Raw genomic sequence first — 27674 nt, 5'->3', positions numbered from 1 at the left:
AGAGACTAGAGACAGTATGATGTGGGGTCCATGACCAGATACTAGAGACAGTATGATGTGGGGTCAATGACTAGAGACTAGAGACAGTATGATGTGGGGTCCATGACCAAAGACTAGAGACAGTATGATGTGGGGTCAATGACTAGAGACTAGAGACAGTATGATGTGGGGTCAATGATCAGAGAGTAGAGACCGTATGATGTGGGGTCAATGACCAGAGACTAGAGACAGTATGATGTGGGGTCAATGACCAGAGACTAGAGACAGTATGATGTGGGGTCAATGACCAGAGACTAGAGACAGTATGATGTGGGGTCCATGACCAGATACTAGAGACAGTATGATGTGGGGTCAATGACTAGAGACTAGAGACAGTATGATGTGGGGTCCATGACCAGAGACTAGAGACAGTATGATGTGGGGTCAATGACTAGAGACTAGAGATAGTATGATGTGGGGTCAATGACTAGAGACTAGAGACAGTATGATGTGGGGTCCATGACCAGATACTAGAGACAGTATGATGTGGGGTCAATGACCAGAGACTAGAGACAGTATGATGTGGGGTCAATGACTAGAGACTAGAGACAGTATGATGTGGGGTCCATGACCAGATACTAGAGACAGTATGATGTGGGGTCAATGACTAGACACTAGAGACAGTATGATGTGGGGTCAATGACCAGATACTAGAGACAGTATGATGTGGGGTCAATGACTAGAGACTAGAGATAGTATGGTGTGGGGTCAATGACCAGAGACTAGAGACAGTATGATGTGGGGTCAATGACTAGAGACTAGAGACAGTATGATGTGGGGTCCATGACCAGATACTAGAGACAGTATGATGTGGTGGAAGGCTGGTGGTATCATGTCTATCTGTTAGTGGTACTAAGAGGAGGCTGGTGGTATCATGTCTATCTGTTGATGTGGGGTCAATGACAGTATGATGTGGGGTCAATGACTAGAGACTAGAGACAGTATGATGTGGGGTCCATGACCAGAGACTAGAGACAGTATGATGTGGGGTCAATGACTAGAGACTAGAGATAGTATGATGTGGGGTCAATGACTAGAGACTAGAGACAGTATGATGTGGGGTCCATGACCAGATACTAGAGACATTATGATGTGGGGTCAATGACCAGAGACTAGAGACAGTATGATGTGGGGTCAATGACTAGAGACTAGAGACAGTATGATGTGGGGTCCATGACCAGATACTAGAGACAGTATGATGTGGGGTCAATGACTAGACACTAGAGACAGTATGATGTGGGGTCAATGACCAGATACTAGAGACAGTATGATGTGGGGTCAATGACTAGAGACTAGAGATAGTATGGTGTGGGGTCAATGACCAGAGACTAGAGACAGTATGATGTGGGGTCAATGACTAGAGACTAGAGACAGTATGATGTGGGGTCCATGACCAGATACTAGAGACAGTATGATGTGGTGGAAGGCTGGTGGTATCATGTCTATCTGTTAGTGGTACTATGAGGAGGCTGGTGGTATCATGTCTATCTGTTAGTGGTACTAAGAGGAGGCTGGTGATATCATGTCAATCTGTTAGTGGTACTAAGGGGAGGCTGGTGGTATCATGTCAATCTGTTAGTGGTACTAAGGGGAGGCTGGTGTTATCATGTCAATCTGTTAGTGGTACTAAGGCTGGTGGTATCATGTCTATCTGTTAGTGGTACTAAGGGGAGGCTGCTGGTATCATGTCAATCTGTTAGTGGTACTAAGAGGAGGCTGGTGGTATCATGTCAATCTGTTAGTGGTACTAAGGGGAGGCTGGTGGTATTATGTCAATCTGTTAGTGGTACTAAGAGGAGGCTGGTGGTATCATGTCAATCTGTTAGTGGTACTAAGGGGAGGCTGGTGGTATCATGTCTATCTGTTAGTGGTACTAAGAGGAGGCTGGTGTTATCATGTCTATCTGTTAGTGGTACTAAGGGGAGGCTGGTGGTATCATGTCAATCTGTTAGTGGTACTAAGGCTGGTGGTATCATGTCAATCTGTTAGTGGTACTAAGAGGAGGCTGGTGGTATCATGTCTATCTGTTAGTGGTACTAAGAGGAGGCTGGTGGTATCATGTCTATCTGTTAGTGGTACTAAGAGGAGGCTGGTGGTATCATGTCAATCTGTTAGTGGTACTAAGGGGAGGCTGGTGGTATCATGTCAATCTGTTAGTGGTACTAAGGCTGGTGGTATCATGTCAATCTGTTAGTGGTACTAAGAGGAGGCTGGTGATATCATGTCAATCTGTTAGTGGTACTAAGGCTGGTGGTATCATGTCAATCTGTTAGTGGTACTAAGGGGAGGCTGGTGGTATCATGTCAATCTGTTAGTGGTACTAAGGGGAGGCTGGTGGTATCATGTCAATCTGTTAGTGGTACTAAGGCTGGTGGTATCATGTCAATCTGTTAGTGGTACTAAGGGGAGACTGGTGGTATCATGTCAATCTGTTAGTGGTACTAAGGGGAGGCTGGTGGTATCATTTCAATCTGTTAGTGGTACTAAGGCTGGTGGTATCATGTCAATCTGTTAGTGGTACTAAGGGGAGGCTGGTGGTATTATGACAATCTGTTAGTGGTACTAAGAGGAGGCTGGTGGTATCATGTCAATCTGTTAGTGGTACTAAGGGGAGGCTGGTGGTATCATGTCAATCTGTTAGTGGTACTAAGAGGAGGCTGGTGGTATCATGTCAATCTGTTAGTGGTACTAAGGGGAGGCTGGTGGTATCATGTCTATCTGTTAGTGGTACTAAGAGGAGGCTGGTGTTATCATGTCTATCTGTTAGTGGTACTAAGGGGAGGCTGGTGGTATCATGTCAATCTGTTAGTGGTACTAAGGCTGGTGGTATCATGTCAATCTGTTAGTGGTACTAAGAGGAGGCTGGTGGTATCATGTCTATCTGTTAGTGGTACTAAGAGGAGGCTGGTGGTATCATGTATATCTGTTAGTGGTACTAAGAGGAGGCTGGTGGTATCATGTCAATCTGTTAGTGGTACTAAGGGGAGGCTGGTGGTATCATGTCAATCTGTTAGTGGTACTAAGGGGAGGCTGGTGGTATCATGTCAATCTGTTAGTGGTACTAAGGCTGGTGGTATCATGTCAATCTGTTAGTGGTACTAAGGGGAGACTGGTGGTATCATGTCAATCTGTTAGTGGTACTAAGGGGAGGCTGGTGGTATCATGTCAATCTGTTAGTGGTACTAAGGCTGGTGGTATCATGTCAATCTGTTAGTGGTACTAAGGGGAGGCTGGTGGTATCATGTCAATCTGTTAGTGGTACTAAGGGGAGGCTGGTGGTATCATGTCAATCTGTTAGTGGTACTAAGGCTGGTGGTATCATGTCAATCTGTTAGTGGTACTAAGAGGAGGCTGGTGGTATCATGTCAATCTGTTAGTGGTACTAAGGCTGGTGGTATCATGTCAATCTGTTAGTGGTACTAAGGGGAGACTGGTGGTATCATGTCAATCTGTTAGTGGTACTAAGGGGAGGCTGGTGGTATCATGTCAATCTGTTAGTGGTACTAAGGCTGGTGGTATCATGTCAATCTGTTAGTGGTACTAAGGGGAGGCTGGTGGTATCTTGTCAATCTGTTAGTGGTACTAAGGGGAGGCTGGTGGTATTATGTCAATCTGTTAGTGGTACTAAGAGGAGGCTGGTGGTATCATGTCAATCTGTTAGTGGTACTAAGGGGAGGCTGGTGGTATCATGTCAATCTGTTAGTGGTACTAAGAGGAGGCTGGTGGTATCATGTCAATCTGTTAGTGGTACTAAGGGGAGGCTGGTGGTATCATGTCTATCTGTTAGTGGTACTAAGAGGAGGCTGGTGTTATCATGTCTATCTGTTAGTGGTACTAAGGGGAGGCTGGTGGTATCATGTCAATCTGTTAGTGGTACTAAGGGGAGGCTGGTGGTATCATGTCTATCTGTTAGTGGTACTAAGGGGAGGCTGGTGTTATCATGTCAATATGTTAGTGGTACTAAGGCTGGTGGTATCATGTCAATCTGTTAGTGGTACTAAGAGGAGGCTGGTGGTATCATGTATATCTGTTAGTGGTACTAAGAGGAGGCTGGTGGTATCATGTCAATCTGTTAGTGGTACTAAGGCTGGTGGTATCATGTCAATCTGTTAGTGGTACTAAGAGGAGGCTGGTGGTATCATGTCAATCTGTTAGTGGTACTAAGGGGAGGCTGGTGGTATCATGTCAATCTGTTAGTGGTACTAAGGCTGGTGGTATCATGTCAATCTGTTAGTTGTACTAAGGGGAGGCTGGTGGTATCATGTCAATCTGTTAGTGGTACTAAGGGGAGGCTGGTGGTATCATGTCAATCTGTTAGTGGTACTAAGGCTGGTGGTATCATGTCAATCTGTTAGTGGTACTAAGGGGAGGCTGGTGGTATCATGTCAATCTGTTAGTGGTACTAAGGGGAGGCTGGTGGTATCATGTCAATCTGTTAGTGGTACTAAGGGGAGGCTGGTGGTATCATGTCAATCTGTTAGTGGTACTAAGGCTGGTGGTATCATGTCAATCTGTTAGTGGTACTAAGAGGAGGCTGGTGGTATCATGTCAATATGTTAGTGGTACTAAGGCTGGTGGTATCATGTCTATCTGTTAGTGGTACTAAGAGGAGGATGGTGGTATCATGCCAATCTGTTAGTGGTACTAAGGGGAGGCTGGTGGTATCATGTCAATCTGTTAGTGGTACTAAGGGGAGGCTGGTGGTATCATGTCAATCTGTTAGTGGTACTAAGAGGAGGCTGGTTGTATCATGTCAATCTGTTAGTGGTACTAAGGGGAGGCTGGTGGTATCATGTCAATCTGTTAGTGGTATTAAGGGGAGGCTGGTGGTATCATGTCTATCTGTTAGTGGTACTAAGGGGAGGCTGGTGTTATCATGTCAATATGTTAGTGGTACTAAGGCTGGTGGTATCATGTCAATCTGTTAGTGGTACTAAGGGGAGGCTGGTGGTATCATGTCAATCTGTTAGTGGTACTAAGAGGAGGCTGGTGGTATCATGTCTATCTGTTAGTGGTACTAAGAGGAGGCTGGTGTTATCATGTCAATCTGTTAGTGGTACTAAGGGGAGGCTGGTGGTATCATGTCTATCTGTTAGTGGTACTAAGGGGAGGCTGGTGGTATCATGTCAATCTGTTAGTGGTACTAAGGCTGGTGGTATCATGTCAATCTGTTAGTGGTACTAAGAGGAGGCTGGTTGTATCATGTCAATCTGTTAGTGGTACTAAGGGGAGGCTGGTGGTATCATGTCAATCTGTTAGTGGTACTAAGAGGAGGCTGGTGGTATCATGTCTATCTGTTAGTGGTACTAAGAGGAGGCTGGTGTTATCATGTCAATCTGTTAGTGGTACTAAGGGGAGGCTGGTGGTATCATGTCTATCTGTTAGTGGTACTAAGGGGAGGCTGGTGGTATCATGTCAATCTGTTAGTGGTACTAAGGCTGGTGGTATCATGTCAATCTGTTAGTGGTACTAAGAGGAGGCTGGTTGTATCATGTCAATCTGTTAGTGGTACTAAGGGGAGGCTGGTGGTATCATGTCAATCTGTTAGTGGTACTAAGGGGAGGCTGGTGGTATCATGTCAATCTGTTAGTGGTACTAAGAGGAGGCTGGTGGTATCATGTCAATCTGTTAGTGGTACTAAGAGGTGGCTGGTGTTATCATGTCAATCTGTTAGTGGTACTAAGGGGAGGCTGGTGGTATCATGTCAATCTGTTAGTGGTACTAAGGGGAGGCTGGTGGTATCATATCTATCTTTTAGTGGTACTAAGGCTGGTGTTATCATGTCAATATGTTAGTGGTACTAAGGCTGGTGGTATCATGTCAATCTGTTAGTGGTACTAAGGGGAGGCTGGTGGTATCATGTCAATCTGTTAGTGGTACTAAGGCTGGTGGTATCATGTCAATCTGTTAGTGGTACTAAGGGGAGGCTGGTGGTATCATGTCAATCTGTTAGTGGTACTAAGGGGAGGCTGGTGTTATTATGTCAATATGTTAGTGGTACTAAGGCTGGTGGTATCATGTCAATCTGTTAGTGGTACTAAGAGGAGGCTGGTGGTATCATGTCAATCTGTTAGTGGTACTAAGGAGAGGCTGGTGGTATCATGTCAATCTGTTAGTGGTACTAAGGGGAGGCTGGTGGTATCATGTCAATCTGTTAGTGGTACTAAGGCTGGTGGTATCATGTCAATCTGTTAGTGGTACTAAGGGGAGGCTGGTGGTATCATGTCAATCTGTTAGTGGTACTAAGGGGAGGCTGGTGGTATCATGTCTATCTGTTAGTGGTACTAAGGGGAGGCTGGTGTTATCATGTCAATCTGTTAGTGGTACTAAGGGGAGGCTGGTGTTATCATGTCAATATGTTAGTGGTACTAAGGCTGGTGGTATCATGTCAATCTGTTTGGGGTACTAAGGGGAGGCTGGTGGTATCATGTCAATCTGTTAGTGGTACTAAGGCTGGTGGTATCATGTCAATCTGTTAGTGGTACTAAGGGGAGGCTGGTGGTATCATGTCTATCTGTTAGTGGTACTAAGGCTGGTGGTATCATGTCAATCTGTTAGTGGTACTAAGGTGAGACTGGTGGTATCATGTCAATCTGTTAGTGGTACTAAGGCTGGTGGTATCATGTCAATCTGTTAGTGGTACTAAGGGGAGGCTGGTGGTATCATGTCAATCTGTTAGTGGTACTAAGGGGAGGCTGGTGGTATCATGTCAATCTGTTAGTGGTACTAAGGGGAGGATGGTGGTATCATGTCAATCTGTTAGTGGTACTAAGGCTGGTGGTATCATGTCAATCTGTTAGTGGTACTAAGAGGAGGCTGGTGGTATCATGTCAATCTGTTAGTGGTACTAAGGCTGGTGGTATCATGTCTATCTGTTAGTGGTACTAAGAGGAGGATGGTGGTATCATGTCAATCTGTTAGTGGTACTAAGGGGAGGCTGGTGGTATCATGTCAATCTGTTAGTGGTACTAAGGGGAGGCTGGTGGTATCATGTCAATCTGTTAGTGGTACTAAGAGGAGGCTGGTTGTATCATGTCAATCTGTTAGTGGTACTAAGGGGAGGCTGGTGGTATCATGTCTATCTGTTAGTGGTACTAAGGGGAGGCTGGTGGTATCATGTCAATCTGTTAGTGGTACTAAGGGGAGGCTGGTGGTATCATGTCTATCTGTTAGTGGTACTAAGGGGAGGCTGGTGTTATCATGTCAATATGTTAGTGGTACTAAGGCTGGTGGTATCATGTCAATCTGTTAGTGGTACTAAGGGGAGGCTGGTGGTATCATGTCAATCTGTTAGTGGTACTAAGAGGAGGCTGGTGGTATCATGTCAATCTGTTAGTGGTACTAAGAGGAGGCTGGTGGTATCATGTCAATCTGTTAGTGGTACTAAGGTGAGACTGGTGGTATCATGTCAATCTGTTAGTGGTACTAAGGCTGGTGGTATCATGTCAATCTGTTAGTGGTACTAAGGGGAGGCTGGTGGTATCATGTCAATCTGTTAGTGGTACTAAGGGGAGGCTGGTGGTATCATGTCAATCTGTTAGTGGTACTAAGGGGAGGATGGTGGTATCATGTCAATCTGTTAGTGGTACTAAGGCTGGTGGTATCATGTCAATCTGTTAGTGGTACTAAGAGGAGGCTGGTGGTATCATGTCAATCTGTTAGTGGTACTAAGGCTGGTGGTATCATGTCTATCTGTTAGTGGTACTAAGAGGAGGATGGTGGTATCATGTCAATCTGTTAGTGGTACTAAGGGGAGGCTGGTGGTATCATGTCAATCTGTTAGTGGTACTAAGGGGAGGCTGGTGGTATCATGTCAATCTGTTAGTGGTACTAAGAGGAGGCTGGTGGTATCATGTCTATCTGTTAGTGGTACTAAGGGGAGGCTGGTGGTATCATGTCAATCTGTTAGTGGTACTAAGAGGAGGCTGGTGTTATCATGTCAATCTGTTAGTGGTACTAAGAGGAGGCTGGTGGTATCATGTCTATCTGTTAGTGGTACTAAGAGGAGGCTGGTGGTATCATGTCAATCTGTTAGTGGTACTAAGGTGAGACTGGTGGTATCATGTCAATCTGTTAGTGGTACTAAGGCTGGTGGTATCATGTCAATCTGTTAGTGGTACTAAGGGGAGGCTGGTGGTATCATGTCAATCTGTTAGTGGTACTAAGGGGAGGCTGGTGGTATCATGTCAATCTGTTAGTGGTACTAAGGGGAGGATGGTGGTATCATGTCAATCTGTTAGTGGTACTAAGGCTGGTGGTATCATGTCAATCTGTTAGTGGTACTAAGAGGAGGCTGGTGGTATCATGTCAATCTGTTAGTGGTACTAAGGCTGGTGGTATCATGTCTATCTGTTAGTGGTACTAAGAGGAGGATGGTGGTATCATGTCAATCTGTTAGTGGTACTAAGGGGAGGCTGGTGGTATCATGTCAATCTGTTAGTGGTACTAAGGGGAGGCTGGTGGTATCATGTCAATCTGTTAGTGGTACTAAGAGGAGGCTGGTTGTATCATGTCAATCTGTTAGTGGTACTAAGGGGAGGCTGGTGGTATCATGTCTATCTGTTAGTGGTACTAAGGGGAGGCTGGTGGTATCATGTCAATCTGTTAGTGGTACTAAGGGGAGGCTGGTGGTATCATGTCTATCTGTTAGTGGTACTAAGGGGAGGCTGGTGTTATCATGTCAATATGTTAGTGGTACTAAGGCTGGTGGTATCATGTCAATCTGTTAGTGGTACTAAGGGGAGGCTGGTGGTATCATGTCAATCTGTTAGTGGTACTAAGAGGAGGCTGGTTGTATCATGTCAATCTGTTAGTGGTACTAAGGCTGGTGGTATCATGTCTATCTGTTAGTGGTACTAAGAGGAGGATGGTGGTATCATGTCAATCTGTTAGTGGTACTAAGGGGAGGCTGGTGGTATCATGTCAATCTGTTAGTGGTACTAAGGGGAGGCTGGTGGTATCATGTCAATCTGTTAGTGGTACTAAGAGGAGGCTGGTTGTATCATGTCAATCTGTTAGTGGTACTAAGGGGAGGCTGGTGGTATCATGTCTATCTGTTAGTGGTACTAAGGGGAGGCTGGTGGTATCATGTCAATCTGTTAGTGGTACTAAGGGGAGGCTGGTGGTATCATGTCTATCTGTTAGTGGTACTAAGGGGAGGCTGGTGTTATCATGTCAATATGTTAGTGGTACTAAGGCTGGTGGTATCATGTCAATCTGTTAGTGGTACTAAGGGGAGGCTGGTGGTATCATGTCAATCTGTTAGTGGTACTAAGAGGAGGCTGGTGGTATCATGTCAATCTGTTAGTGGTACTAAGAGGAGGCTGGTGGTATCATGTCAATCTGTTAGTGGTACTAAGGTGAGACTGGTGGTATCATGTCAATCTGTTAGTGGTACTAAGGCTGGTGGTATCATGTCAATCTGTTAGTGGTACTAAGGGGAGGCTGGTGGTATCATGTCAATCTGTTAGTGGTACTAAGGGGAGGCTGGTGGTATCATGTCAATCTGTTAGTGGTACTAAGGGGAGGATGGTGGTATCATGTCAATCTGTTAGTGGTACTAAGGCTGGTGGTATCATGTCAATCTGTTAGTGGTACTAAGAGGAGGCTGGTGGTATCATGTCAATCTGTTAGTGGTACTAAGGCTGGTGGTATCATGTCTATCTGTTAGTGGTACTAAGAGGAGGATGGTGGTATCATGTCAATCTGTTAGTGGTACTAAGGGGAGGCTGGTGGTATCATGTCAATCTGTTAGTGGTACTAAGGGGAGGCTGGTGGTATCATGTCAATCTGTTAGTGGTACTAAGAGGAGGCTGGTGGTATCATGTCTATCTGTTAGTGGTACTAAGGGGAGGCTGGTGGTATCATGTCAATCTGTTAGTGGTACTAAGAGGAGGCTGGTGTTATCATGTCAATCTGTTAGTGGTACTAAGAGGAGGCTGGTGGTATCATGTCTATATGTTAGTGGTACTAAGAGGAGGCTGGTGGTATCATGTCAATCTGTTAGTGGTACTAAGGTGAGACTGGTGGTATCATGTCAATCTGTTAGTGGTACTAAGGCTGGTGGTATCATGTCAATCTGTTAGTGGTACTAAGGGGAGGCTGGTGGTATCATGTCAATCTGTTAGTGGTACTAAGGGGAGGCTGGTGGTATCATGTCAATCTGTTAGTGGTACTAAGGGGAGGATGGTGGTATCATGTCAATCTGTTAGTGGTACTAAGGCTGGTGGTATCATGTCAATCTGTTAGTGGTACTAAGAGGAGGCTGGTGGTATCATGTCAATCTGTTAGTGGTACTAAGGCTGGTGGTATCATGTCTATCTGTTAGTGGTACTAAGAGGAGGATGGTGGTATCATGTCAATCTGTTAGTGGTACTAAGGGGAGGCTGGTGGTATCATGTCAATCTGTTAGTGGTACTAAGGGGAGGCTGGTGGTATCATGTCAATCTGTTAGTGGTACTAAGAGGAGGCTGGTTGTATCATGTCAATCTGTTAGTGGTACTAAGGGGAGGCTGGTGGTATCATGTCTATCTGTTAGTGGTACTAAGGGGAGGCTGGTGGTATCATGTCAATCTGTTAGTGGTACTAAGGGGAGGCTGGTGGTATCATGTCTATCTGTTAGTGGTACTAAGGGGAGGCTGGTGTTATCATGTCAATATGTTAGTGGTACTAAGGCTGGTGGTATCATGTCAATCTGTTAGTGGTACTAAGGGGAGGCTGGTGGTATCATGTCAATCTGTTAGTGGTACTAAGAGGAGGCTGGTGGTATCATGTCAATCTGTTAGTGGTACTAAGAGGAGGCTGGTGGTATCATGTCTATCTGTTAGTGGTACTAAGAGGAGGCTGGTGTTATCATGTCAATCTGTTAGTGGTACTAAGGGGAGGCTGGTGGTATCATGTCTATCTGTTAGTGGTACTAAGGGGAGGCTGGTGGTATCATGTCAATCTGTTAGTGGTACTAAGGGGAGGCTGGTGGTATCATGTCAATCTGTTAGTGGTACTAAGGCTGGTGGTATCATGTCAATCTGTTAGTGGTACTAAGAGGAGGCTGGTTGTATCATGTCAATCTGTTAGTGGTACTAAGGGGAGGCTGGTGGTATCATGTCAATCTGTTAGTGGTACTAAGGGGAGGCTGGTGGTATCATGTCAATCTGTTAGTGGTACTAAGAGGAGGCTGGTGGTATCATGTCTATCTGTTAGTGGTACTAAGGGGAGGCTGGTGGTATCATGTCAATCTGTTAGTGGTACTAAGAGGAGGCTGGTGTTATCATGTCAATTTGTTAGTGGTACTAAGAGGAGGCTGGTGGTATCATGTCAATCTGTTAGTGGTACTAAGAGGAGGCTGGTGGTATCATGTCAATCTGTTAGTGGTACTAAGAGGTGGCTGGTGTTATCATGTCAATCTGTTAGTGGTACTAAGGGGAGGCTGGTGGTATCATGTCAATCTGTTAGTGGTACTAAGGGGAGGCTGGTGGTTATCATGTCAATATGTTAGTGGTACTAAGGCTGGTGGTATCATGTCAATCTGTTAGTGGTACTAAGGGGAGGCTGGTGGTATCATGTTAATCTGTTAGTGGTACTAAGGGGAGGCTGGTGTTATTATGTCAATATGTTAGTGGTACTAAGGCTGGTGGTATCATGTCAATCTGTTAGTGGTACTAAGGGGAGGCTGGTGGTATCATGTCAATCTGTTAGTGGTACTAAGGGGAGGCTGGTGGTATCATGTCAATCTGTTAGTGGTACTAAGGGGAGGCTGGTGGTATCATGTCAATCTGTTAGTGGTACTAAAGCTGGTGGTATCATGTCAATCTGTTAGTGGTACTAAGGGGAGGCTGGTGGTATCATGTCAATCTGTTATCGGTACTAAGGGGAGGCTGGTGGTATCATGTCTATCTGTTAGTGGTACTAAGGGGAGGCTGGTGTTATCATGTCAATATGTTAGTGGTACTAAGGCTGGTGGTATCATGTCAATCTGTTAGTGGTACTAAGAGGAGGCTGGTGGTATCATGTCAATCTGTTAGTGGTACTAAGGGGAGGCTGGTGTTATCATGTCAATATGTTAGTGGTACTAAGGCTGGTGGTATCATGTCAATCTGTTGTTAGTGGTACTAAGGGGAGGCTGGTGGTATCATGTCAATCTGTTAGTGCTACTAAGGCTGGTGGTATCATGTCAATCTGTTAGTGATACTAAGAGGAGGCTGGTGGTATCATGTCAATCTGTTAGTGGTACTAAGGGGAGGCTGGTGTTATCATGTCAATATGTTAGTGGTACTAAGGCTGGTGGTATCATGTCAATCTGTTAGTGGTACTAAGAGGAGGCTGGTGGTATCATGTCAATCTGTTAGTGGTACTAAGGGGAGGCTGGTGTTATCATTTCAATCTGTTAGTGGTACTAAGGGGAGGCTGGTGGTATCATGTCAATCTGTTAGTGGTACTAAGAGGAGGCTGGTGGTATCATGTCTATCTGTTAGTGGTACTAAGAGGAGGCTGGTGGTATCATGTCAATCTGTTAGTGGTACTAAGAGGAGGCTGGTGGTATCATGTCAATCTGTTAGTGGTACTAAGGGGAGGCTGGTGGTATCATGTCTATCTGTTAGTGGTACTAAGAGGAGGCTGGTGGTATCATGTCAATATGTTAGTGGTACTAAGGCTGGTGGTATCATGTCTATCTGTTAGTGGTACTAAGGCTGGTGGTATCATGTCTATCTGTTAGTGGTACTAAGAGGAGGCTGGTGGTATCATGTCAATCTGTTAGTGGTACTAAGGGGAGGCTGGTGGTATCATGTTAATCTGTTAGTGGTACTAAGGGGAGGCTGGTGGTATCATGTCAATCTGTTAGTGGTACTAAGAGGAGGCTGGTGGTATTATGTCAATCTGTTAGTGGTACTAAGGGGAGGCTGGTGGTATCATGTCAATCTGTTAGTGGTACTAAGGGGAGGCTGGTGGTATCATGTCAATCTGTTAGTGGTACTAAGGGGAGGCTGGTGGTATCATGTCAATCTGTTAGTGGTACTAAGAGGAGGCTGGTGGTATTATGTCAATCTGTTAGTGGTACTAAGGGGAGGCTGGTGTTATTATGTCAATATGTTAGTGGTACTAAGGCTGGTGGTATCATGTCAATCTGTTAGTGGTACTAAGGGGAGGCTGGTGGTATCATGTCAATCTGTTAGTGGTACTAAGGGGAGGCTGGTGGTATCATGTCAATCTGTTAGTGGTACTAAAGCTGGTGGTATCATGTCAATCTGTTAGTGGTACTAAGGGGAGGCTGGTGGTATCATGTCAATCTGTTAGCGGTACTAAGGGGAGGCTGGTGGTATCATGTCTATCTGTTAGTGGTACTAAGGGGAGGCTGGTGTTATCATGTCAATATGTTAGTGGTACTAAGGCTGGTGGTATCATGTCAATCTGTTAGTGGTACTAAGAGGAGGCTGGTGGTATCATGTCAATCTGTTAGTGGTACTAAGGGGAGGCTGGTGTTATCATGTCAATATGTTAGTGGTACTAAGGCTGGTGGTATCATGTCAATCTGTTGTTAGTGGTACTAAGGGGAGGCTGGTGGTATCATGTCAATCTGTTAGTGGTACTAAGGCTGGTGGTATCATGTCAATCTGTTAGTGATACTAAGAGGAGGCTGGTGGTATCATGTCAATCTGTTAGTGGTACTAAGGGGAGGCTGGTGGTATCATGTCAATATGTTAGTGGTACTAAGGCTGGTGGTATCATGTCAATCTGTTAGTGGTACTAAGAGGAGGCTGGTGGTATCATGTCAATCTGTTAGTGGTACTAAGGGGAGGCTGGTGTTATCATGTCAATATGTTAGTGGTACTAAGGCTGGTGGTATCATGTCAATCTGTTAGTGGTACTAAGAGGAGGCTGGTGTTATCGTTTCAATCTGTTAGTGGTACTAAGGGGAGGCTGGTGGTATCATGTCAATCTGTTAGTGGTACTAAGGGGAGGCTGGTGGTATCATGTCAATCTGTTAGTGGTACTAAGAGGAGGCTGGTGGTATCATGTCTATCTGTTAGTGGTACTAAGAGGAGGCTGGTGGTATCATGTCAATCTGTTAGTGGTACTAAGAGGAGGCTGGTGGTATCATGTCAATCTGTTAGTGGTACTAAGGGGAGGCTGGTGGTATCATGTCTATCTGTTAGTGGTACTAAGAGGAGGCTGGTGGTATCATGTCAATATGTTAGTGGTACTAAGGCTGGTGGTATCATGTCTATCTGTTAGTGGTACTAAGGCTGGTGGTATCATGTCTATCTGTTAGTGGTACTAAGAGGAGGCTGGTGGTATCATGTCAATCTGTTAGTGGTACTAAGGGGAGGCTGGTGGTATCATGTCAATCTGTTAGTGGTACTAAGGGGAGGCTGGTGGTATCATGTCAATCTGTTAGTGGTACTAAGGGGAGGCTGGTGGTATCATGTCAATCTGTTAGTGGTACTAAGGGGAGGCTGGTGGTATCATGTCAATCTGTTAGTGGTACTAAGGGGAGGCTGGTGGTATCATGTCAATCTGTTAGTGGTACTAAGGGGAGGCTGGTGGTATCATGTCTATCTGTTAGTGGTACTAAGAGGAGGCTGGTGGTATCATGTCAATCTGTTAGTGGTACTAAGGGGAGGCTGGTGGTATCATGTCAATCTGTTAGTGGTACTAAGGGGAGGCTGGTGGTATCATGTCAATCTGTTAGTGGTACTAAGAGGAGGCTGGTGGTATTATGTCAATCTGTTAGTGGTACTAAGGGGAGGCTGGTGGTATCATGTCAATCTGTTAGTGGTACTAAGGGGAGGCTGGTGGTATCATGTCAATCTGTTAGTGGTACTAAGGGGAGGCTGGTGGTATCATGTCAATCTGTTAGTGGTACTAAGGCTGGTGGTATCATGTCAATCTGTTAGTGGTACTAAGAGGAGGCTGGTGGTATCATGTCAATCTGTTAGTGGTACTAAGGGGAGGCTGGTGGTATCATGTCAATCTGTTAGTGGTACTAAGGGGAGGCTGGTGATATCATGTCAATCTGTTAGTGGTACTAAGGGGAGGCTGGTGGTATCATGTCAATCTGTTAGTGGTACTAAGGCTGGTGGTATCATGTCAATCTGTTAGTGGTACTATTAGGAGGCTGGTGTTATCATGTCTATCTGTTAGTGGTACTAAGGGGAGGCTGGTGGTATCATGTCAATCTGTTAGTGGTACTAAGGGGAGGCTGGTGGTATCATGTCTATCTGTTAGTGGTACTAAGAGGAGGCTGGTGGTATCATGTCAATCTGTTAGTGGTACTAAGGGGAGGCTGGTGGTATCATGTCAATCTGTTAGTGGTACTAAGGCTGGTGGTATCATGTCAATCTGTTAGTGGTACTAAGGGGAGGCTGGTGGTATCATGTCAATCTGTTAGTGGTACTAAGGGGAGGCTGGTGGTATCATGTCAATCTGTTAGTGGTACTAAGAGGAGGCTGGTGGTATCATGTCAATCTGTTAGTGGTACTAAGAGGAGGCTGGTGGTATTATGTCAATCTGTTAGTGGTACTAAGGGGAGGCTGGTGGTATCATGTCAATCTGTTAGTGGTACTAAGGGGAGGCTGGTGGTATCATGTCAATCTGTTAGTGGTACTAAGGCTGGTGGTATCATGTCAATCTGTTAGTGGTACTAAGGGGAGGCTGGTGGTATCATGTCTATCTGTTAGTGGTACTAAGAGGAGGCTGGTGGTATCATGTCAATCTGTTAGTGGTACTAAGGGGAGGCTGGTGGTATCATGTCAATCTGTTAGTGGTACTAAGGGGAGGCTGGTGGTATCATGTCAATCTGTTAGTGGTACTAAGGCTGGTGGTATCATGTCAATCTGTTAGTGGTACTAAGAGGAGGCTGGTGTTATCATGTCAATCTGTTAGTGGTACTAAGAGGAGGCTGGTGGTATCATGTCAATCTGTTAGTGGTACTAAGGGGAGGCTGGTGGTATCATGTCAATCTGTTAGTGGTACTAAGGGGAGGCTGGTGGTATCATGTCAATCTGTTAGTGGTACTAAGGGGAGGCTGGTGGTATCATGTCAATCTGTTAGTGGTACTAAGGGGAGGCTGGTGGTATCATGTCAATCTGTTAGTGGTACTAAGGCTGGTGGTATCATGCCAATCTGTTAGTGGTACTAAGAGGGGGCTGGTGGTATCATGTCTATCTGTTAGTGTTACTAAGAGGAGGCTGGTGGTATCATGTCAATCTGTTAGTGGTACTAAGGGGAGGCTGGTGGTATCATGTCAATCTGTTAGTGGTACTAAGAGGAGGCTGGCGGTATCATGTCAATCTGTCCCCACTAGAATCCTGCTGCCCAGCACTATAAAGGGAATAGAGTACCAGAGCCCAGCACTATAAAGGGAATAGAGTACTAGAGCCCAGCACTATAAAGGGAATAGAGTACCAGAGCCCAGCACTATAAAGGGAATAGAGTACTAGAGCCCAGCACTATAAAGGGAATAGAGTACTAGAGCCCAGCACTATAAAGGGAATAGTGTACTAGAGCCCAGCACTACAAAGGGAATAGAGTACTAGAGCCCAGCACTATAAAGGGAATAGAGTACTAGAGCCCAGCACTATAAAGGGAATAGAGTACTAGAGCCCAGCACTATAAAGGGAATAGAGTACTAGAGCCCAGCACTACAAAGGGAATAGAGTACTCGAGCCCAGCACTGTAATTGGAATAGAGTACCAGAGCCCAGCACTATAAAGGGAATAGAGTACTAGAGCCCAGCACTATAAAGGGAATAGATTACTAGAGCCCAGCACTATAAAGGGAATAGAGTACTAGAGCCCAGCACTACAAAGGGAATAGAGTACTAGAGCCCAGCACTATAAAGGGAATAGAGTACCAGAGCCCAGCACTATAAAGGGAATAGAGTACTAGAGCCCAGCACTGTAAAGGGAATAGAGTACCAGAGCCCAGCACTATAAAGGGAATAGAGTACTAGAGCCCAGGACTATAAAGGGAATAGAGTACTATAGCCCAGCACTATAAAGGGAATAGAGTACTAGAGCCCAGCACTATAAATGGAATGGATTACCAGAGCCCAGCACTATAAAGGGAATAGAGTACTAGAGCCCTGCACTATAAAGGGAATAGAGTACCAGAGCCCAGCACTACAAAGTGAATAGAGGACCAGAGCCCAGCACTGTAAAGGGAATAGAGTACTAGAGCCCAGCACTATAAATGGAATAGAGTACTAGGCCCAGCACTATAAATGGAATGGATTACTAGAGCCCAGCACTATAAAGGGAATAGAGTACTAGAGCCCAGCACTATAAATGGAATGGATTACTAGAGCCCAGCACTATAAAGGGAATAGAGTACTAGAGCCGTGCACTATAAAGGGAATAGAGTACCAGAGCCCAGCACTACAAAGGGAATAGAGGACCAGAGCCCAGCACTGTAAAGGGAATAGAGTACCAGAGCTCAGCACTATAAAGGGAATAGAGTACTAGAGCTCAGCACTATAAAGGGAATAGAGTACCAGAGCCCAGCACTACAAAGGGAATAGAGTACTAGAGCCCAGCACTACAAAGGGAATAGAGTACTAGAGCCCAGCACTACAAAGGGAATAGAGTACTAGAGCCCAGCACTATAAAGGGAATAGAGTACTAGAGCCCAGCACTACAAAGGGAATAGAGTACCAGAGACCAGCACTATAAAGGGAATAGATTACTAGAGCCCAGCACTATAAAGGGAATAGAGTACTAGAGCCCAGCACTAAAAAGGGAATAGAGTACTAGAGCCCAGCACTATAAAGGGAATAGATTACTAGAGCCCAGCACTACAAAGGGAATAGAGTACTAGAGCCCAGCACTACAAAGGGAATAGAGTACTAGAGCCCAGCACTATAAAGGGAATAGAGTACTAGAGCCCTGCACTACAAAGGGAATAGAGTACCAGAGCCCAGCACTACAAAGGGAATAGAGGACCAGAGCCCAGCACTGTAAAGGGAATAGAGTACCAGAGCTCAGCACTATAAAGGGAATAGAGTACTAGAGCCCAGCACTATAAAGGGAATAGAGTACCAGAGCCCAGCACTACAAAGGGAATAGAGTACTAGAGCCCAGCACTACAAAGGGAATAGAGTACTAGAGCCCAGCACTACAAAGGGAATAGATTACCAGTGCCCAGCACTGTAAAGGGAATAGAGTACTAGAGCCCAGCACTACAAAGGGAATAGAGTACCAGAGCCTAGCACTATAAAGGGAATAGATTACTAGAGCCCAGCACTATAAAGGGAATAGAGTATTAGAGCCCAGCACTATAAAGGGAATAGAGTACTAGAGCCCAGCACTATAAAGGGAATAGATTACTAGAGCCCAGCACTATAAAGGGAATAGAGTACTAGAGCCCAGCACTATAAAGGGAATAGAGTACTAGAGCCCAGCACTATAAAGGGAATAGATTACTAGAGCCCAGCACTATAAAGGGAATAGAGTACTAGAGCCCAGCACTATAAAGGGAATAGATTACTAGAGCCCAGCACTATAACGGGAATAGATTACTAGATCCCAGCACTATAAAGGGAATAGAGTACTAGAGCCCAGCACTATAAAGGGAATAGATTACTAGAGCCCAGCACTATAAAGGGAATAGAGTACTAGAGCCCAGCACTATAAAGGGAATAGAGTACTAGAGCCCAGCACTATAAAGGGAATAGAGTACTAGAGCCCAGCACTATAAAGGGAATAGATTACTAGAGCCCAGCACTATAAAGGGAATAGATTACTAGAGCCCAGCACTATAAAGGGAATTGAGTACTAGAGCCCAGCACTATAAAGGGAATAGAGTACTAGAGCCCAGCACTATAAAGGGAATAGAGTACTAGAGCCCAGCACTATAAAGGGAATAGATTACTAGAGCCCAGCACTATAAAGGGAATAGATTACTAGATCCCAGCACTATAAAGGGAATAGAGTACTAGAGCCCAGCACTATAAAGGGAATAGATTACTAGAGCCAAGCACTATAAAGGGAATAGAGTACTAGAGCCCAGCACTATAAAGGGAATAGAGTACTAGAGCCCAGCACTATAAAGGGAATAGAGTACCAGATTGATTTTGCATCCCAGTATTACACTTTATATACAGTACCAGTCAAACGTTTAGACACACCTACTCATTAAAGGGTTTTTCTTTATTTGTACTGTTTTCTACATTGTAGAATAATAGTGAAGACATCAGGACTATGAAATAACACATATGGAATCGTGTAGTAACCAAACGAGTGTTGAACAAATCAACGTATATTTTATATTTGAGATTCTTCAAAGTAGCCACCCTTTGTCTTGATGACAGCTTTGCACACTCTTGGCATTCTCTCGACCATCTTCATGAGGTAGTCACCTGGAATGCATTTAAAAAAACAGGTGTGTTTTGTTAATAGTTAACTTGTGGAATTTCCTTCCTTCTTAATGCGTTTCAGCCAATGAGTTGTGTTGTGACAAGGTAGGGGTGCTATACAGAAGATAGCTTTGGTGAAAGACCAAGTCCATATTATGGCAAGTACAGCACAAATAGGCAAAGAGAAACAACAGTCCATCATTACTTTAAGACATGAAAGTCAGTCAATCCGGAAAATGTCAAGAACTTTGAAAATGTGTGCAGTCGCAAAAACCGTCAAGAGCTTTGATGAAACTGGCTCTCATGAGGACCACCACTTGAAAGGAAGACCCAGAGTTATCTCTGCTGCAGAGGATAAGTTCATTACAGTTACCAGCATCAGAAATTGCAACACACTGTTCAGAGGAGACTGCGTGAATAAGGCCTTCATGGTCGAATTGCTGCATAGAAACCAATAAGAAGGGCCAGACTTGGATGGGCCAGGCTATGTAGGGAATAGGGTGAGATAATGTAGGGAATAGGGTGAGATAATGTAGGGAATAGGGTGAGATAATGTAGGGAATAGGATGAGATAATGTAGGAAGGTGATGTTCTCCGTTCAGAATCTGAATATCAGCCCATTGCTCAGTTAGCAACACCACGTCCACCTCTGGTAATAGAATAATTCAGTACTGTTGTAACTCCCTCTAAAATCATCTGATTTAACACTGAATTATGTAGTGGTGTAACTCCCTCTATAATCATCTGATTTAACACTGAATTATGTAGTGTTGTTGTAACTCCCTCTAAAATCATCTGATTTAACACTGAATTATGTAGTGTTGTAACTCCCTCTAAAATCATCTGATTTAACACTGAATTATGTAGTGTTGTAACTCCCTCTAAAATCATCTGATTTAACACTGAATTATGTAGTGTTGTAACTCCCTCTAAAATCATCTGATTTAACACTGAATTATGTAGTGTTGTTGTAACTCCCTCTAAAATCATCTGATTTAACACTGAATTATGTAGTGTTGTAACTCCCTCTAAAATCATCTGATTTAACACTGAATTATGTCGTGTTGTAACTCCCTCTAAAATCATCTGATTTAACACTGAATTATGTCGTGTTGTAACTCCCTTTAAAATCATCTGATTTAACACTGAATTATGTAGTGTTGTAACTCCCTCACTCCTAAAACCATCAGACGTTTCGGTGGCAACCTTCTTCAATGTGTGAATCTCCCTCAAACTCTTCTCTGTCTTCTCCGTGTTTTAGAGAGTGAAGAGTTTGGGCCAGTGTTTGTCCAGGAACCAGATGACGCCATCTTTCCGTTGCACTCTGAGGAGAAGAAAGTGATGATGAGCTGTGAAGCCAGAGGCAACCCTGTACCTGCATACAGGTATGACTCTGTCTCTCTGTCTCTGTCTCTCTGTCTCTCTCTCTGTTTTCTGTCTCTGTCTCTCTATCTCTCTCTGTGTCTTTGTCTTTGTGTCTCTCTCTTTCTCTGTGTCTCTGTCTCTGTGTCTCTGTCTCTCCCTGTCTCTGTGTCTCTGTGACTCTGTGACTCTGTATGTCTCTCTGTGTGCCTCTCTGTGTGTCTCTCTCTGTGTCTCTGTCTCTCTGTCTGTGTCTCTGTCTCTCTAACTGTGTCTCTCTCTGTGTCTCTGTCTCTGTCTCTGTGTCTCTGTGTCTTTGTGTCTCTATGTCACTGTTTCTGTGTCTCTGTGTCTCTGTCTCTGACAAAGTGAAAAATCAGTTGATGTGCCCTTGAGCAAGGCACTTACCGCTAATTTGCTCCAGGGGAGCCGTACTACTACGGCTGACCCTGTAAAACAACACATTTCACTGCACCTATCGTACTACTACGGCTGACCCTGTAAAACAACACTTTTCACTGCACCTATCGTACTACTATGGCTGAGCCACATCTGGTGGATGTGACCCTGTAGAACACCTGTCTGGTGGATGTGACCCTGTAGAACACCTGTCTGGTGGATGTGACCCTGTAGAACACCTATCTGGTGGATGTGACCATGTATAACACCTATCTGGTGGATGTGACCCTGTAGAACACCTATCTGGTGGATGTGACGCTGTAGAACACCTATCTGGTGGATGTGACCCTGTAGAACACATATCTGGTGGATGTGACCCTGTAGAACACCTGTCTGGTGGATGTGGCCCTGTAGAACACCTGTCTGGTGGATGTGACCCTGTAGAACACCTGTCTGGTGGATGTGACCCTGTAGAACACCTGTCTGGTGGATGTGACCCTGTAGAACACCTGTCTGGTGGATGTGACCCTGTAGAACACCTATCTGGTGGATGTGACCCTGTATAACACCTATCTGGTGGATGTGACCCTGTAGAACACCTATCTGGTGGATGTGACCCTGTAGAACACCTATCGGGTGGATGTGACCATGTAGAACACCTATCTGGTGGATGTGACCCTGTAGAACACCTATCTGGTGGATGTGACCCTGTAGAACACCTATCTGGTGGATGTGACCCTGTAGAACACCTATCTGGTGGATGTGACGCTGTAGAACACCTATCTGGTGGATGTGACGCTGTAGAACACCTATCTGGTGGATGTGACCCTGTAGAACACCTGTCTGGTGGATGTGACCCTGTAGAACACCTATCTGGTGGATGTGACCCTGTAGAACACCTATCTGGTGGATGTGACCCTGTAGAACACCTATCTGGTGGATGTGACCCTGTAGAACACCTATCTGGTGGATGTGACGCTGTAGAACACCTGTCTGGTGGATGTGACCCTGTAGAACACCTATCTGGTGGATGTGACCCTGTAGAACACCTGTCTGGTGGATGTGGCCCTGTAGAACACCTGTTTGGTGGATGTGACCCTGTAGAACACCTGTCTGGTGGATGTGACCCTGTAGAACACATATCTGGTGGATGTGACCCTGTAGAACACCTGTCTGGTGGATGTGGCCCTGTAGAACACCTGTATGGTGGATGTGACCCCGTAGAACACCTGTCTGGTGGATGTGACCCTGTAGAACACCTGTCTGGTGGATGTGACCCTGTAGAACACCTGTCTGGTGGATGTGACCCTGTATAACACCTATCTGGTGGATGTGACCCTGTAGAACACCTATCTGGTGGATGTGACCCTGTAGAACACCTATCTGGTGGATGTGACCCTGTAGAACACCTATCTGGTGGATGTGACGCTGTAGAACACCTATCTGGTGGATGTGATGCTGTAGAACACCTATCTGGTGGATGTGACCCTGTAGAACACCTGTCTGGTGGATGTGACCCTGTAGAACACCTATCTGGTGGATGTGACCCTGTAGAACACCTATCTGGTGGATGTGACCCTGTAGAACACCTATCTGGTGGATGTGACCCTGTAGAACACCTATCTGGTGGATGTGACGCTGTAGAACACCTATCTGGTGGATGTGACCCTGTAGAACACATATCTGGTGGATGTGACCCTGTAGAACACCTGTCTGGTGGATGTGGCCCTGTAGAACACCTGTTTGGTGGATGTGACCCTGTAGAACACCTGTCTGGTGGATGTGACCCTGTAGAACACCTGTCTGGTGGATGTGACCCTGTAGAACACCTGTCTGGTGGATGTGACCCTGTAGAACACCTGTCTGGTGGATGTGACCCTGTAGAACACCTGTCTGGTGGATGTGACCCTGTAGAACACCTATCTGGTGGATGTGACCCTGTATAACACCTGTCTGGTGGATGTGACGCTGTAGAACACCTATCTGGTGGATGTGACCCTGTAGAACACCTGTCTGGTGGATGTGACCCTGTAGAACACCTATCTGGTGGATGTGACCCTGTAGAACACCTATCTGGTGGATGTGATGCTGTAGAACACCTATCTGGTGGATGTGACGCTGTAGAACACCTATCTGGTGGATGTGACCCTGTAGAACACCTATCTGGTGGATGTGACCCTGTAGAACACCTATCTGGTGGATGTGACCCTGTAGAACACCTATCTGGTGGATGTGACCCTGTAGAACACCTATCTGGTGGATGTGACCCTGTAGAACACCTATCTGGTGGATGTGACCCTGTAGAACACCTATCTGGTGGATGTGACCCTGTATATTAATCAATCAAATGTTATTTATGAAGCCCTTTTTACATCAGTCGATGTCACAAAGTGCTGTACAGAAATCCAGCCTAAAACCCCAAACAGCAAGCAATGCAGGTGTAGAAGCACGGTAGCTAGGAAAAATCCAGTAGAAAGGCAGGAACCTAGGAAGAAACCTAGAAGGGAACCAGGCTCTTATGGGTGGCCAGTCCTCTTCTGGCTGTGCAGGGTGGAGATTATAACAGTACATGGCGAAGAAGTTCAAACGTTCATAGATGACCAGCAGGGTCAAATAATAATAACCATAGTGGTTGTAGAGGGTGCAGCAGGTCAGCACCTCAGGAGTAAATGTCAGTTGGCTTTTCATAGCTGATCATTCAGAGTTAGACAGCAGGTGCGGTAGAGATAGAGTTGAAAACAGCAGGTCTGGGACAGGTAGCACGTCCAGTGAACAGGTCAGTGTTCCATAGCCGCAGGCAGAACAGTTGGAGCAGCAGAAACTGGAGCAGCAGCATGACCAGGTGGAAGAGAGAAAGAGAAAGAATTAGAGGGAGCATTCTTTAATTCACACAGGACACTGGATTATATGATAAATACTCCAGATATAACAGACTGACTCTAACCCCCCTGACACATAAACTATTGCAGCATGAATACTGGAGGCTGAGACAGGAGGGGTCAGGAGACACTGTGGCTCCGTCTGACGATACCCCCGGACAGGGCCAAGCAAGCAGGATATAACTCCACCCACTTTACCAGAGCACAGCCCCCACACCACTAGAGGGATAACTTCAACCACCAACTTACCATCCTGAGACAAGGCTGAGTATAGCCCACAAAGATCTCCCCACAAACCCGTGGGGAGGAAGACCACGTCAGTGACTTGACTCAACCCACTCAAGTGACGCATCCCTCCTAGGGACGGTATGGAAGAGCACCATTAAGCCAGTGACTCAGCCCCTGTAATAGGGTCAGAGGCAGAGAATCCCAGTGGAGAGAGGGGAACCGGCCAGGCAGAGACAGCAAGAGCGGTTCGTGGCTCCAGTGCCTTTCCGTTCACCTTCACACCCCTGGGCCAGACTACACTCAATCATAGGACCTACTGAAGAGATTAGTCTTCAATAAAGTCTTAACCTGTCTAGGACTGGTTCCGCTAGCGGAACCCCTCGCCAACAGCCAATGAAATTGCAGGGCGCCAAATTCAATCAACAGAAATCTCATAATAAAATTTTCTCAAACATACAAGTATTAGACACCAAAAATTCTGGTAAACTTTTTAGGGTGTCTGGAGTAAATCCTTACCGTCCAACTAGTTGAAGAAAAAGTATTCCTCATGTACGGGGTGAGTAATCGCTTTCCTGATATCAAGAAGCTATTTTCGGTCATAAGAGACGGTGGCAGAAACATTATGTACAAAATAAGTTACAAAGAATGCGAAAAAAACACACAATAGCACAATTGGTTAACCTGTTATGGCTGCAGCCCGGTGTCGGTACACTTATGACAACAGCCCGTCCAAGTGCAGGGCGCGAAATTCAAAAGATATTTTTTATAAATATTTAACTTTCACACATTAACAAGTCCAATACAGCAAATGAAAGATACACATCTTGTGAATCCAGCCAACATGTCCGATTTTTAAAATGTTTTACGGCGAAAACACCACGTATATTTATGTTAGCTCACCACCAAATACAAAAAAGCACAGACATTTTTCACAGCACAGGTAGCTTGCACAAAACCAACCTAACTAACCAAGAACCAACCAAACTAACCAAGAAACAACTTCATCAGATGACAGTCTTATAACAAGTTATACAATAAATCTATGTTTTGTTCGAAAAATGTGCATATTTGAGGTATAAATCATAGTTTTACAATGCAGCTACAATCGGAAATAGCACCGAAGCAGCTAGAACAATTACAGAGACCAAATTGAAATACCTAAATACTCATCATAAAACATTTATGAAAAATACATGGTGTACAGCAAATTAAAGACAAACATCTCGTGAATCCAGCCAATATTTCCGATTCTTTAAGTGTTTTACAGCGAAAACACAATATAGCATTATATTAGCTTACTACAATAGCCAACCACACAACAGCATTGATTCGTTAGGCACGTTAGCGATAGCGAATAAACCAGCAAAAGATATTAATTGTTTCACTAACCTTCTCAAACTTCATCAGATGACAGTCCTATAACATCATATTACACAATACATATATGGTTTGTTCGAAAATGTGCATATTTAGCGGCACAAATCGTGGTTATACATTGGGAAAACTTAGCATCTTTTTCCCAGAATGTCCGGATATATTTCTGACACTCACCTATTCTAATCAAATAACTATTCATAGACTTTACTAAAAAATACATGTTGGACAGCAAATTAAAGATAGCTTAGTTCTTAACGCAATCGCCGTGTTAGAATTCAAAAAATAACTTCATTACGACGTGCAGCTTACGTTATGGCGAGAGAGCATGTACACATGTTCGACAGATATATGAAATAACATCATAAATGGGTCCTACTTTTGATGATCTTCCATCAGAATGTTGTACAAGGGGTCCTTCGTCCAGAACAATCGTTGTTTGGTTTTAGAACGGCCTTTTTCCCTCTCGATTTAGCAAGCAAAGCTTGCCAAGTGGCGCGAAGCTCTCCATCGTCAACAAACTCAGAGAACGGAACATGCCAAAACTCCCGAAAAAATTTAATAATCTGATTAAACTATATTGAAAAAACATACTTTACGATGATATTGTCACATTTATCAAATAAAATCAAAGCCGGAGCTATTAGCCGTCTATAACCAATCCGGAAGTCCTTTCCGCGTCTTCCTGAACAAAGGAAATTGGGGTCCTGTCATTCCAAGCGCTCTCTTTTGACCATAGAAAGAGCTAGAGACCCCATTTCAGTAGTGGAAGGCGTATGAAGTGCATGTATACTAATCGATTTCAAGCAAAAGATTAGGTAGGCCCTGGAACAGAGCCTCGATTTGAGATTTTTCACTTTCTGACAGGAAGTTTGCTGCAAAATGAGTTCTGTTTTACTCACAGATATAATTCAAACGGTTTTAGAAACTTGAGAGTGTTTTCTATCCAATAGTAATAATAATATGCATATTGTACGAGCAAGAATTGAGTACGAGGCCGTTTGAAATGGGCACCTTTCATCCAAGTTACTCAATACTGCCCCTGCAGCCCAAAGAAGTTTTAAGGAACCATAAAACGTCAGCCATCTCCTCTGGCGCCATTATCATACTGTTGTAGGTATGGGTAGTATATACAGTGGTAGTTATGGGTGGTATATAAAAACTGGTCTTCAGTTCAATTGAGACCGATGGGTGGTATATACAGTGGTAGTTATGGGTGGTATATACTGTGATATTATAAAAGCCTGTCAAGTTGGTTGTTGGTCCTTGCTTTTCAAGTCGTGCCATAGCTGTAACTAGGCCACTCAGGAACATTCAATGTTGTCTTGGTAAACAACTCCAGGGTAGATTTGGCCTTGTGTTTCAGGTTATTGTCCTGCTGAAAGGTGAATTCATCTCCCAGTGTCATGTATCTAGCTAGCAGATGTTTAATGATGACGAGAGACAAGAACTTCAGTAAATAATGATTTAAGAAGTAATTCATAAATAGGCAACAAGAACTTCTGCAAATGGCGAAGCGTTCTAAGGCAGAGCATCGCAGTGTTACGGCGTCACTATAGCCTGGGGAGTCCCGTAGGGCAGGGCACAAATGGCCCAGCGTCATCCAGGTAGGGAAGGGTTAGGCCGGAAGGGGAGGCTTTACTTGGCTCATCGCGCTCTAGCAACTCCTTGGAGTCAACATAAGTAAGAAATAGCATTATAAATATTCACTTACCTTTGACGATCTTTGTCAGAATGCACTCCCAGGAATCCCAGTTCCACAATAAATGTTTGATTTGTTCCATAAAGTTCATAATTTATGTCCAAATACCTCCTTTTGTTAGCACGTTTGGTAAACAAGTCCAAACTCACAACGCGCGTGCAAGTCCAGCGGAAAGTACGGACGAAAAGTCCAAAAAGTTCCGTTACAGTCCGTAGAAACATGTCAAACTGTTTATAGAATCAATCTTTAGGATGTTTTTAACATATATCTTCAATAATGTTCCAACCGGAGAATTCCTTTGTCTTCAGAAATTCAATGGAAAGCAAGCAAACTCATGTGAAAG

At 44.7% G+C, this 27674-nt stretch overlaps 1 protein-coding gene across 1 annotated transcript in view; it reads left to right on the top strand.

Moving 5' to 3' along the window:
* LOC139549548 (contactin-5-like) overlaps window positions 1–27674 on the top strand; it is a 785449-nt gene that overhangs the window by 255785 nt on the left and 501990 nt on the right. Inside the window, exon 5 of the mRNA XM_071360158.1 lies at window positions 20649–20772. Within this exon, the coding sequence (XP_071216259.1) occupies window positions 20649–20772 (124 nt within the window). The remainder of the gene's footprint in view (window positions 1–20648; window positions 20773–27674) is intronic.

Source organism: Salvelinus alpinus, chromosome 22 (assembly GCF_045679555.1).
Source record: "Salvelinus alpinus chromosome 22, SLU_Salpinus.1, whole genome shotgun sequence".
NCBI lineage: Eukaryota > Metazoa > Chordata > Actinopteri > Salmoniformes > Salmonidae > Salvelinus > Salvelinus alpinus.
This window is presented reverse-complemented; position numbering and strand designations above follow the sequence as displayed.